This window comes from Sander vitreus, chromosome 6 (assembly GCF_031162955.1).
Source record: "Sander vitreus isolate 19-12246 chromosome 6, sanVit1, whole genome shotgun sequence".
NCBI classification, from domain to species: Eukaryota; Metazoa; Chordata; class Actinopteri; order Perciformes; family Percidae; genus Sander; species Sander vitreus.
Window position 1 is genome coordinate 27,668,773 of NC_135860.1, and position 14,045 is coordinate 27,682,817.

The 14,045-nt window shown below is 39.8% G+C and overlaps 1 protein-coding gene across 1 annotated transcript in view; it reads right to left on the reverse strand.

The window, feature by feature from the left end:
• adgrb1a (adhesion G protein-coupled receptor B1a) overlaps positions 1-14,045 on the reverse strand; it is a 145,601-nt gene that overhangs the window by 17,938 nt on the left and 113,618 nt on the right. Inside the window, exon 24 of the mRNA XM_078253605.1 lies at positions 3,998-4,096. Coding sequence (XP_078109731.1) covers positions 3,998-4,096 — 99 coding nt within the window. The remainder of the gene's footprint in view (positions 1-3,997; positions 4,097-14,045) is intronic.

A 14,045-nucleotide genomic window follows, 5' to 3' on the forward strand; every position in this document is an offset into this window, starting at 1 on the left:
TACATGCAACATTGCAATAATTCTTCATTATTATAAGACAAAGTGGATGCATTCAAAAGTTTGCTATAATGTCTCATGATAAATGTAACATAGTATACATTTCCACACCAAGGGTCATGTCTGTTTGGACATATATAATCTTCTTTTTTACTATAATTATTTCTACTTTGCTGTTCTTTTGATCAGTGTTAAGATGCTGTCAATCCAACCCCATGCAGGGGTTTTCACATTAAAAGCCCAAAAAGAGATGTTTTGGCTCTTCAGCTGCTAAAATGCTTTTTAATGTTTAACATGTGTGCAAGAAGTGTTGAGTTTCAATGACTTAGCTTAGCAACAAAACAAATGACAATGAATTAGCGAGTGACAGTTTCATCAACCTTTGAAAATATTTGTATTGTTGAAGCTGGTCTAGCTGGTGTTGTACTCTGCATAAGGAATAGTATGCTGCATTCGTGTCACATTAAAATGTCAGAAAACCCCATTTTCTGGCTTAAACTGTTTATAGTAATATCCAAATAGTGTCCAACTAGGACTAATGTATGAGGCAGGTGAGCACCAACGCCTGCAGTACGTTACTTATCAAGCCATGGTGACACAATCACTACAAATCATGCACTAATGGAGATTTAATATGGGAAAATAACTATTTTCATTATTTACTGTCTATCAAAATGATATTGCTGGCGATAAGACTTTGAAACCCACCACTCAGACTTTAATGGCTTTAAAGGAATCACCATTATGATAAAATATTGTCCATTCGTTAGATTGTCTTGTTCAATTGCGTTTAATGCATCACATTTCCTGAAGCTCATCATCTAAAGTAGTTTGTGTTTGATAAGGTATTCTGCAAAGTAAACTGTGAAACAGACGCATAATGCCCCTCCAAAATGTAGCTAAGTAAAATAACAAAGTCCAACAAATGGAAAGCCATAACTGTGACCCATAAAAGAAGCAGTATAAGAATCCTGCACAACTTAATTAAAAGTACTTTGTTGCTTTCCACCTCTGGTAATAAAAAGGACTGGACCAATACAGGGAATGGTTTCGCTGATGTTGGCCATTTATTTGATGTTGACCTCATTTGAAATTTGGATGTCTCATTATGTGAATCCTGTTTCAGAGGCTTTTCCACCCTGCCCACAGTAACACTCAAAGAGAGTTTGGTCAGTTAAAAATGCTGAAGATTGGTAGAACGCATCAGTACTGCTGTGAAAAGGGCCGAATGGCTGAATTCTACTTAAAGGATAATTCAGGTTATTTTTTTCAGTCTGGACCTTGTTTTCCATATTCATCGTTTACACATTAATTAGCTGTAGACCTACAAACTTTTCCATCTGAGGGAATGTTGTTCTCCAATACAATCCACTGAGGACAGGAAACATGAAGTTAAACCAAAAGGTGATCACAACACATGGTATTAGATATGCTAATGCAACTGAGGTGTACTGTGTTCATTTTTGTGGTATTTTGAATGTTAAATGAATGTTATTGATTAATTATTGATTATTATTATTATTACTAGTCATAATTATATTAGCTTCACTCTAGAGCTGGGCCATATGGAGAAAATATCAGGATATGTTTGACCAAATACCTCAATATCGATATTGCAGCGATATTGTAGGGTTGACTATTGGTGCTTTCACTAAATATTTACGCAATGAGAGTTTTGATGAACAATCACCAATAATGTGGATACAATGACGAAGTGGGTAAAGGCAAATAATAAAACATCTAAAACAGTTAGGTAAGTTCAGACAATGACATCACTTTACTGTAATGCAGCCTTTAAAACCATTAACAGTCAACACTTGTGTCATATCAAGATATCCAAAATGTAAGACAATATCTAGTCTCATATATCAATATATTGCCTAGCCCTACTTTATTGTTACTATAATTGTCACTGTTCATCATGTCATTCCATTATACCCACTGCTAGAATTATTATGAGTCATATTTTTGTATTTCTGTATATCTGTCTCTCTCTCCCCCCCTGCCTGTTTAAAGGAAGTTTTTCCTCGCCCCTGTCGCATCAAATGCTTGCTCTTGTGGGTTAATTGTTGGGTCTTTGTAAATTATAGAGAGTGGTCTATAGCTACTCTATCTGTAAGGTGTCCTGACATAACTTTTCTTATCAATTGACACTATAAATAAAATGTAATTGAATAAATACAAACCACAGACTGTCAGCCTGTTACTGTAGCAGTAATTAGCTGTGTTTTTCGCTGACTCCACTATCTTCACCTGGCATTACAAACTTGTGAAACATGACCAACACAAGTACAACACAGAGTGATTACATGTAGTCAGTAATCTATTGATGTTGGCCGGGCCAGACAGGAAAAAAAAAAATCCATACAATACTAATTAAATCGTGTAATTACAATAGAGGCTGACGTGGTTGTAAAACCTGTGGACCATGATGGGACCAGCATCAACATTATTATTTGAACATTTAAAATTGTTGGCTATTGTAGTTAGATCTACCCATAAATGTAGGAAAAGACTCAACATAGGAAGTGGATAACACACAGGGGTAGAACGAAATCTGGAAAAGTGGCATGTTTGGGACGGGACAAGGTGACGAGTTACGGGACCATAATGCGACGGGAAGAAACATTATTATTTGAATATTAAAACATGTTGCCTATCTACCCTTATAATTTGAAAGAGACACTAAAGAAATAGATCAAATAAACAGGTCGGGAGTAAAAGTCAGTACTTAGTTGTAATAGTTTAATTATTTACATATTTAGTTATTTTTCTGTGGTTGTAGTTTTGTTTTATGTTTGCAATGTTTAGTTCTAGTTGGACAATGTATGATAGATGGGCCACTTAATAAAATCATATCATATCATATCAGTAGTGCCTAGGTTGGCAACAATAAAGGTCATAGGACCATGATGGGACTGAAAAAACATAATTTGAATATTTCAAAGTGTTGCATATTATATTTAGTATATCTACCCATAGATTAATATTTACAAAGAAACTTGGTGTGTGTGTGTGTGTGTATATACAGTATATACACATTACAGACTATGAAGTGAAATGATGGGTATTAATTGTTCAGTCACAGTTATTTAAAACATAGAGAAGCTATTAAGAGGTTGTATTTGTGGATTGTAGGAGAGAGCAACACTCCCTGCAAAAAAAAGGGCCATGGTTGATAATAATGTAAATGATCCATCTAGGCACTTATAGATCACAGCAAGACACACACACGAAGCACACACACACACACACACACACACACACACACACACACACACACACACACACACACACACACACACACACACACACGCCTATATTACCAACTCGGGCTACACCGATCAAGTGTGGACTTCTATTTCTGAACATTTAAAAAACACAAAAATAGAATAGAACATTTACTTTTTGTTTTTTTTATAATCTTACTGCAAATGTGCTTTTTAATGTTTTTTTAAAGAAAATGCCAAGAGGGGACTTGCATCTTTGAGCGATGTTTTCATATTAAAGAGAGGAACCCACATACATACACACGCACACACGCATGCATGCACGCAAGCACGGACACACACACACACACACACACACACACACACACACACACACAAACAATAAAAGCATATTGCTGTCCCCTCTGCATACATAGCCATGGCCCCCTTAACATTTGCTCCAATCAGCTTTGTAAGACACACACAAACACAGACACACACACATACACACACACACACACACACACACACACACACACACACACACACACACACACACACACTCACTCTCTTTTAATCATCAATCACATATGCATAATTATTTACATATATATATATATAGTTAACACACAGTTTCACCCTGCCTGCCAGTGCATCAGGGAGAAGAAGAAATGACAGAGGGGTAAAGGAAAGAGAATCCATCAAAGTGAGAGAGAAGAAGAAGGGAGGCATACAGTAGAGGAGAGAACAGAGGTAAGAAGAGTTAAGGAAAAATAATTAGCTGGACTAACATGGCGTTACTGGTAGCTGTGGTGGAAACGTCAGCCGAAGAGATAACTCCGCACTTGGCACATTTGAGCGTCATATTGTACAGTGGCACTGTCATCTGACTGCAAAGTCAAATTAACACGCTGTAACATACACAAACAGATACAAATGCACCTGTACACAGACTCGCACGGATGCACGTGCGCACGCACACAAGCACGCACACAGTGAGTCACAGTGTTTCTCGCACAATCTCTCTCTCAGGGCTACAGTCCAACCGCTTTTGTGTGTGTTTTGGGGTGTACCTGTGTGTGACTCTGGGGGATAGGGGAGGTGGGGCCAAGACATACAAAAGATTTGATGATTTAAAGGAACTGAGTGTAGTTCACCCACTCAACCATGTATCTGCTTGTCATACAAAAAGGCTTAATCTCAAAGCCTAATTTCATGTATTTCATTTGCCGGTGGAGGATTTACATCTCTGCTGCTCTGATTATGATGATGTGCTGGATGTGCCTCCCCCCTGGTCATCTCAATTTGTGTTAACTGCTTATTAAGAGCGATGCCAAGTGGAAATGCAAAGCTTTACACACACAGTAACATTTCAAAACCTCCACTCCGTCAGTCACTACAGTCAGCGTTCACAAAGGAAACATCCTGCTCCAGTTGTGATGAAAGAGTTACATAACATCAATACATTCAGTGTATTAATTTTGACAAGTAATTTAGTAACACAAACGGTATGTGTTCCCTTAGGCTACATTTACATTGCTACGTTTTGGTTTTTAAGCGGTGCTTTGAGCCAAAAGCGATCTCCGTGCACACAAGTGATTTTATCTCCAGTACAAGAACTAATCTCTGTTTAAACTAACACATCCAAACCAAAATATCTCATCAACATCCTGGTATACTGGGCATAAACAGGAGGCAGCGTGGAGACTCCGCCCTCTGCTGGTAGTTGCCATGGTAACGCTAGTAGCTAAGTTTAAGAGAACGAGATGTCGTGACCCAATCAGATGGAGAAGAATTGGCGTCAGTGTCGGTGTTGCCAAAGGTCTCCATTTGGGGCCGTTGAGACTGCAACACAACCCTGCAGATTCCAAACCAAAACGGGTCAGAAGTGTTTTCAAATGTCTCCGGTTTAGGGGCTCGGAAACGCCAGAGCAGGGGGAATGAGAGGGGGAAACGCCAGAGCAGGGGGGATGAGAGATGTAAAAGCAATGTAAATGTAGCCTCTCCCGCATTGCCAGCTCTTTCTCCACAGTTCTGCGGAGGAGGGTCTGCCTAGTCTACACAGCATTCTGGGATGGGAGAAAATCGTGCTCTGGTTTATTGGCATTTCTTCCAACCAATCACAATCGTCTTGGGCGGTGCTAAGTGGAGCAAAATCGCCTCGGGAAGGAACTTGTTTTGGTGGAACATGTGTACGTTTGAAAGTAGTTTTAATCGTGCAACAGAAAACTCAGATTGGACAGATAGTCTAGCTAGCTGTCTGGATTTACCCTGCAGAGATCTGAGGAGCAGTTAACCATAGTCCTCAGAAATCCACCAGAGTTTAGAACGCCAACACAAAAAAAGAGGAAGGTAACGGAGATCTGGCCGAAAATGAAGGGCAACCAGCTGAATTTTCTGGCGGCACCGGAGCAATCTCGGAAATGAAACGTCGTCGGCATACACTAGTGTTCCCACAAACAGCCACTCCCACTGTGTTGCCAAGAGGAAGACGTAATTACGGAGTGCAGGGTCTTTCATTTACTACACATACTGTGTTAAATGACTGGCACTTAGAGCACTGAATCATCAGCGTATGTGTGATAGGAAATATCCAGCTCTTTGATTAAAAAAAGTTTTAAAAAAAAAACGTATGTCTTACTTTGTACCCCTGGCTATTGGTTCTATTGGTCATGATAACATTGTCCTCACTATTGTAATTGTTGAGATCTCAGAACATTGCTAAAAATAGTTCCAACTGAGCAAGAAACACAAGTGTTCAGACGGACTGACAGAATCTACAAAGTTTACAGCTCGCCTTTATTTTCTCCTCCAAGTAAGCTAAACTAACTGTCGTTGACATCCTGATCCTCGAATGCTCTTGTTTCTTGTCCCATCTGATCTATTTTTAGTAGTTACTTTGCAGAGTACAATATTATCTAAAACAACCAATGGCCAGAGCAACGGAAATGAAACCAAAGTATTAATAAATAAATAAATAAAAGATTACTTCTTAAAATAGTCCTTTGGGTTCTGGGTACATTTTGAGGGAATTGAGCCACTGTGGTGCAGTGTTTTGTTTCCAATTGCGACAATAAGGTATTTCTTTAAATTTTGTGTGATTAGCATCTCTTTAGCATAAGTTCCAGACATTCATGGGCCAAATAATGCTTCAAGCCATTTGCCTGACTTAACTGACACATGAAAAATGGACACCAGTAGGTGATAGCTGGAAAAGAAAAACAGATGTGTATATGTATGCGTGTATGTATGTGTGTGTGTATGGATATGCATGTGTATATGTGCGTCTAGGTATATATATATGCACGTATGTGTATGTATACATATATAAACAAGTGAAGAATTTAATTGTTTGTATACAAGTACAAAAGTAGAAAAAAGGGGTAGTACCAGAAAAGTTGTTTTAACTTCTTCCTACTACTAATCCTTATCTGAATCATTTTAAAAGATATGCTTGTTGAATCATTTGTTTTTGGTTTTTCTTGCTTGTGCTGAAATGTATATGTTGTTATTTATCTTTTTATTTTTAACATTTTCAAAATGACCTCAGCTAAAGCCATACCAAACTAATGGAAAACATGATTTCTCATAAACTACGCAGAAATAAATGAAACCAACGGCCACAACATAAACCTGCAGTATCACTGTCCTATCCAGGAGACAGCTGTGTTTCTACACGGTAACATTGCATTCAAACTTTCAAATGAAAACCTAAAAAAAGAAATACCACTGGAACTAAAGTAGTAGCTCTCTCCTACTCTATTCAGTGAGTGATTTCACTTTAATTCCCAGATCCTTTAGTCACCACGCATATTTCTCATTACTTTCATTAATTTAATAAAACTGAATGTCAGTCTCAAGTCAAGACGTTGTTGTGTGCATATATGCCTGACACCAAATCTTAATATCACTATTGATTGTATAAAGCATTTCCTGTTTCCAAAGTCAATTACAGCTACAGTACTATAAATATCTGATGCTGGCCAGTTATTCACAAAAATGACACAAAACTGTAAAGTGGATCCAACGATGATCACAGAAAGATGTTGTTTGGGTGGATTTAGCTTTTAATAGGATATTGGATTCACTTTCTATGTACTCCAACAATATAAACCTAATAAGAAAGCAACAGATCAGTCCCAGGTATGATCACAGAGAAACTACATGACTTTATTTTCTTTCTAACATCTAAAAAACCTTTCCCCAAAAATTCCCCAAACCATCAGGATCCCATTTATAACACTGTTTATCTCTCTAGTGCTAGACAGGATCGACTCCAACACTGGACATATTGACAAGTAATAACAAACTAATCTGTAACCATATGGCCTCCTGCTAAACAACAATTAAACCTGAAGAGCCAAGGGAATCGATTTCTGTAGCTCCCTGGATTAAAAATCACATAATGGAAGAAATTCAATTTCAAGTTAAAGGGCAATACAGCCACCACATGTACGCTGTAGGCAGTGATATTAAAAAGCAATCAAGACTTTTTGAAATACAACACCATTTCCCTGGACTTAAGGATCGAGAGGCAAAAGGTGGGTGGCGGGCTGGGTGGGGTGAGATGCATTAAACCAAATAAATAAATATTCAATATACACTAGACAAACATGAAATGGATTTGATACAATGTAGTACTTGAGTCAAACATAACCCGGTTACACTGTACTTGAAGGTATCTACGTAAGAGTGACACCACACTGTCATGAACGTGTCATAAACATTATAAACAAGTCATAAACGTGTATGACATAACGCTTGTTTTAGTGTGTCAAGTGTCATTCGGTTTTTGTCATGACAAGGTATGGTTAGGGTTAGGGTTCATGTGTTCATGACAGTGTCATGTCACTCTTATGTAGATACCTTCAAGTAAAGTGTTAGCCGTAACACTTGTTCTGTATGCTTCACAGGATGTTCCAAAGCTTTGCAACCAACGCTAGTAATTGGAAGTGCTTGTTAAAGCTTCAACAACAAAACAACGTTTTAATCTGAAAGCCTAATGTTTGATTAAACTTCTATCGCAACCTGTAAATACACGGGCTTGATGATGGAAACCATTTAGGGAAACAAACTCCAGCGCTGGTGGGAATTAGACCTCTCCTGTCTGTTCTAATTTTCTCAGAGAATTAGCCTCTAATTTTCGGGGAACAGGAGACTCAGCCTGTGAGGCCTGTCTCTGAGGTGTGAGCAAAAGCTGCCTGGCGCAGATGCTGCAGCGCGCCTAATTAGATGCTGCACCAATTAATTACCTTTATTAAACATGTTTTGCATTTGGACCTTGAGGAACACGCACAGAAGAGGTGAGTGGGTTAAGGGTGGTGGAAGGTCACCAAAAGGGAGAAAGCATTAGGGCCTCGTCATTTCCTTCTTTCGTCCACCACAGAAAGAGCTACAAACAGCCTAGTCTAACACTGCCAGACCTTCCTCCAAAGCGCTGCGGAGGAAGGTCTGGCTAGTCCACACAGCGTTCCGGGATGGGAGAAAAACATGCTCTGGTTTATTGGCCTTTCTTTAAACCAATCCCAATCGTCTTGGGTGGAGTTTAGAACGCCAACACGAAGAAAGAGGAAGATAACGGACATCCGGACGAAAATGAGGGACATCCGGTGGATCTTTCGGCAGCACCGAAGCAATCCCCTAAATGAATCGTCGTGGATATAGACTGCAAACAGCCCAATTAAACAAAGTCAGCAAAAACGATGGCAAATGTCATTTCAAACCTGTCAGATCACGTTCAGATAACTTCCCCAACAACCAACAAGCCTGAGCAGCCGCAACATATCGCATCCGCAATTTGTATTTGCAGTGTCAAATCTGACTATGGTTGAAAAATGAAAACGCTGAGGAAACAATAAGAGCCAAGGTCAGTGTGAGGGGAGAATCTCACAAAATTAAATGATTTGAAGAACAGAGTTGATGAATTTAGAAATGAAGTGATGAATTAGTTATGCTGTAAATTGATCAAGATACAATTTGATTAAAACAGGCCGAGTCAGTATTAAAGATTTAAGATAAGAGATAACATAAGCCTGTATTGATCCCCAGAGGAAAAGAACGAATACAGATAGTAAAAGTAAAAAAAAATACATAGGAAGAGGTGTTTTAAACTAGAATATTAGAATCAAAGTAAAAATAGAAACTAGTGTATTGTTCATCACAACTGTGCTCACTTTTAATTTTAATTTTTATATTTGCACTGGTGTGAGTATTTATGAACTCCACTGCTTTAGTCTTTTCACAGGTGTTGGGGAGGACTGTATGTGAAGTCTGAAAAACCTGTCCGGGCTGCATACTACAATTTTGAAAATGGAAGAAATCTGGCTTGTGTGGAGATACATCAGCCACTACTAGCAAAACACATCCCAATCTCTGACCAAACGTTATATGGTTGAGATGCATTTCGGTTAAGGAAGAAGAATGGGTGGAATAAAAAGTCAAAAATATCTCTGGCTCTGCTGCATCGAATTTCTTTCATTAAACATCCAACAATTTCAGAAGAACATAATGCCTCATTTTATCAGTGGAGTACTCTTTCACATGGCAGCTGGATTCTCACAATATCACATATTATATCACGTGAGAATCGTGGGATCACAAGGTGACACGAAAATCCATCTTGTCAAGCTTGAAGTAATGCTTAAAGCTACTGGATCAACCCGTTGCCAACTCGTAAAATAGTGATGCTTGGTCAGTGTCTCTCAGCGTCAGATGCCGAAGCAAAAATCACCCTTCAGCGTCTGTATGGAACGCACCGGGCAGAGCAGCAACTCCACCGCGGTGCTGTAAGATGACGTAGTATTAAGAGAGACAACGGTAGAGAGTAGTATGAAAGACCTAAATGCCATATAAGGAGGTGGATTAGGGGGGTGGATGGGTCAAACAACACAGGACTTTTACCCAGGAGACAGGGGGTCATGTCCCGTTTTTTTTGTCCCGCATGTTTCTCGCTTTTTGCTCGCAGGTTTCTCTATAGAGGTCCCCCTACAGCTTTGGAATAGATATTTGGCAACACTGTGTTGTCGCTCGGTCAGTCTGCTGTTTCCTCTTTCTCTGTTCCTCTGACAATGCCTTTTTAGCTTTTTGCTTCTTTTTTGCTGGCTCAGCCCTGACGATAGTGAAAAAAACTCCATCGCTACCTTGTTAGCCGGTTCCTGAATGGGCGTATGTGTGCAATGCCGTGACTTTCGGCCGGCGGCAAGGGTGGTTTTTCCGCTCACAGGCGCTAGGGGGGAGTGAGACGACCACCATTTAACTTGAAAAAAGTCATATAACCATTCCAATGACTCTGATGCTGTTCAGTTAAGGTAAACTGCATAGTTCCCCTTTAAAAGGATTATCTGGGATTGATCCCACTATCCAGAATGAATTTCCTTGCTCTAGTCTTGAATCAAAGTTCAAAATGATCCGTTCAATTATACTTTTATTGGCTCATTTTATTTATGCTGTTACTTCACTTCACTTACTGTATGTGCGTCATTTACATAACAGTTGAGATCAATGAGATGAGATGCTATCTGAGCCTGGTTTGTCACAAATTACTAAACACAATGAACTGAGGGTAAAACAGTCAGACTAAAGGAAGGCTCGAATTCTGACCAGTGCTGACTATGACACAATGTACCTTTCTACAAGTTACTCTATCAGACACAGAATACACACTCTGTAGAAGCAATCATGACACGGTCATGATAACCTTTCACACACACATGCCCACACCTTTGAAGTAAATAGAAAATATTAATTCTACTGCTGTGCAACTACCATGTGTTATTGTTGAAAGAGTCAGTTTATCTAAAAGCATTCCAGAAATTGTCAGATTCTGAGGCAGTAAGGTGTTAAGTTCTGTCCAGCTAGCATAAATTGCAAGGTCAAAAAAGGAAAAGTGAGGTAAATAGGCAGGAAGTAATAGTAAGCCAATCAGAGGTGCTTGCTAGAGGATTCAGCAGATTTGGTGATGGGCAGGGCTGGTAGCCATACAATAAGAAAAGGAGGGGGTTTGGGGGTGGGCAGGTATTTTTTTACCCAATCACTGATGACATGGAAGGGGGCTTCTGAGACTGATGTGTTCCTGATTGGAGAGCCCTGAGTGAGAGAGAGGGGATTCTGTGCAAACTCAAACATGACATATCAGACAGCAAAAACAAGTACAGTTGAACAGAGAGATCATTAAAGAAAGCAAACATTATCAGAGAGAGAAAGAAAATAACATTTGAATGCACCAACAATGCCAATGGAGACAGAACAGCCTGCGGGGTAAAGGGGAGCAGGGCGCATGTTGTGTGCTCTGTGGTTTAGCAGCAGCCCAATGTGTTTTTTAGACTAGATTAGAGTTTTCACTAGTTAGTGACAGTGTTCATGCTTAAAATGTAATGTGTTCTTTACCTATTATCGTTTTCCAAAAAAACGACTTCAACAATGTGCAAAGAAACGTTTTAGTTGCAGGTTTTCTTATATCAAACATTTTAAGGAGCACTCCAACATTTTGGAAAATATGCTTGTTTGATGCCAAACCCACAACCAGATTAGGCAATTGATAATTGATGGGAAGTGTTTAGAGTAACGTAAAACAGCAGGAAGCCAGGGGATACAGCCAAACTCAAAAAGGAAAAAAAAAATTACTTTCCAACAACTCCAAAGTACAATAACATATCCTTAAAGCAAGCTAGAAGCTAGCCACATACATCCAAGAGTCGCCTGGTTTTTGCTCACACTAGAGTGAACACGGTTCTCAAACCGGGGAAGCCTACAAGGACAGACATTTTAAGAGGTTGTGTTCAGCCATAAAGCTAAGTGGCTGCTGCTAACTGCTGCAAAACCACAATACTTTATACCATTATTAATCCAATTTCCAAGGGGGGGACAGGGTACTGTATGCACTGGCCCTAACATCACCTGCTGCCTGACTGGCAATGGACCTGAACACTATACCTATTCTTGCAGGTGTTGGTGGTGGCCACACACTTAGTGCGTTTACATGCAGTTTAAAAAAACCCGATTATATTGGGGTTAAGGCAATACCCTGCTTTCTCAAACACCATGTAAACACCTTACCCCGGTTAACATCGGAGTTCTCATAACCCGGTTAAAAGACATAGAGAACTCCTTCAGTAATCAGGGTATTCCTGCATGTATACACCTTGACCAGAGTAAGATCGGTTTAAGCGTATATGCATGCTCCAACTGCCCCTCCCTGCTCCCCTGGAGTGGTTTTTGACCCGGAAATAATCTGTCAGCGCTGTGAATCATAGTCGTTGCTATGATACCATACAACAAAACAGCTTTGCCTGAATCAGCGGGCCATCGGCAGCAAAGAGCCTACAGCTACAGTTCATCTGTTTTACGTTACTCCCGGCCGAGGCAGCAGCAGACACCTGGGGGATGGCTAAACAAAATATCCATGCCCGGGGCGCAAATTTACGAATCCTACTACGGCCACGCCAAGACCAATGGAGCTGCTATTGAAGGGCGGGTCTTGGCGTGGCCATAGTAGGATTCGTAAATTTGCATCTGGGGCTGTCAACGCTGTGTCTTGGCAAAAAAGTAGAGGGACCGAGCAGCCCCCGCTGCGGCTGCTGGCTAACGTTAGTTAGCTTACGAGGTTAGCTTGCTAATTCCAACCGATACTGCTTACAGCTAACGAGCCAAACAAAGTTGTCAGTCATCTGGCGAGAGCGCTGTGCTTTCCTACGCTGTGACAAGAGTGTATGAATGAAACATTAAGTTGTTAAATTTTACTAATTTAGTGGCTGGTCGGTGTAATGTTGACATAGGTAAACCGGAAGAAAAAGCCAGTTGTGCGTTGGCAGAGCGGCACCTACTGTACTGGAGGTAGAGTTACTCCCGTCATTCTTCCTATTCTTCCCCGCTCATGTACACGGGGAGAACTGGCATAACCCGATTACTGCTGTGCATGTAAACGCACTGACTGTAATTTGAGGTCTCACCTTTAACTAAAACACACAACGGCAGCTTCGTAGAATGCCATTTGACGCAGGTCAACTGAACCCGGAAATAGGCAGTAATGTATTGAATGCAACAACACGCCATAATGCACATCACTGTATGTGGACTTATGAGAAATAGTTGCAGGTGTTTTGGCGTGCATCATTTGTCTCCAGTGTGTTGTGTTAACAGATGGAGCGTAGAATACAACCATTGTTACTTTACTTTCAAATGATCCGGTTGCTACCAACTATCCCGATATCTTTTATGAACACAAAACTTTGAAGTTGTTGGAAGGTGTAATTTTTTAATTAGCTTAGCTAACTATATTTTTTGACAGAGCTAGGTTAGCAGTTTCTCTTGCGTCAGCCCGTATGCTCATCTAGGCTAAACATATTCTGGACCTTTCTGTGGACTGAATTTAGAGAGTAAACTCTATCTACAATTATATTGATCTTATCATCTGATTCTGGGTAAGCCTCAAAGCAATCTAGTCTTTTTTTATCCAAAATGTTGGAGTGTTCCTTTTATAAAAGGCTAAAAATAGCCCCGTACCTTAAAGCAGCAAACTGGTTTGTCAGGTTAACTTCATCTCTTATCTCCATAACTTCACTGAACTGAACATTTGAATGGAATAAAAATGACCTACAAAACGTGTTTTATTTTTGTAGCTCTGGCCATCGGCTCTGTTGGTAAGTGCTGAGTCCTCTTGCTGTGTAAAAACTTTTTTTAGCAATGTCATCTCAGTAGTTACTTTTATTTAAGCACAATGTTATCCTAACCAACAAAACTGATGGCCAGAGCTACAAAAATCAAACCAAAATTGTGATTGTGTTTTGTCCATTGTAGTCCTTTTGCATTTTAAAGCCCTGCTTCCCTCTACTAGAAATAACC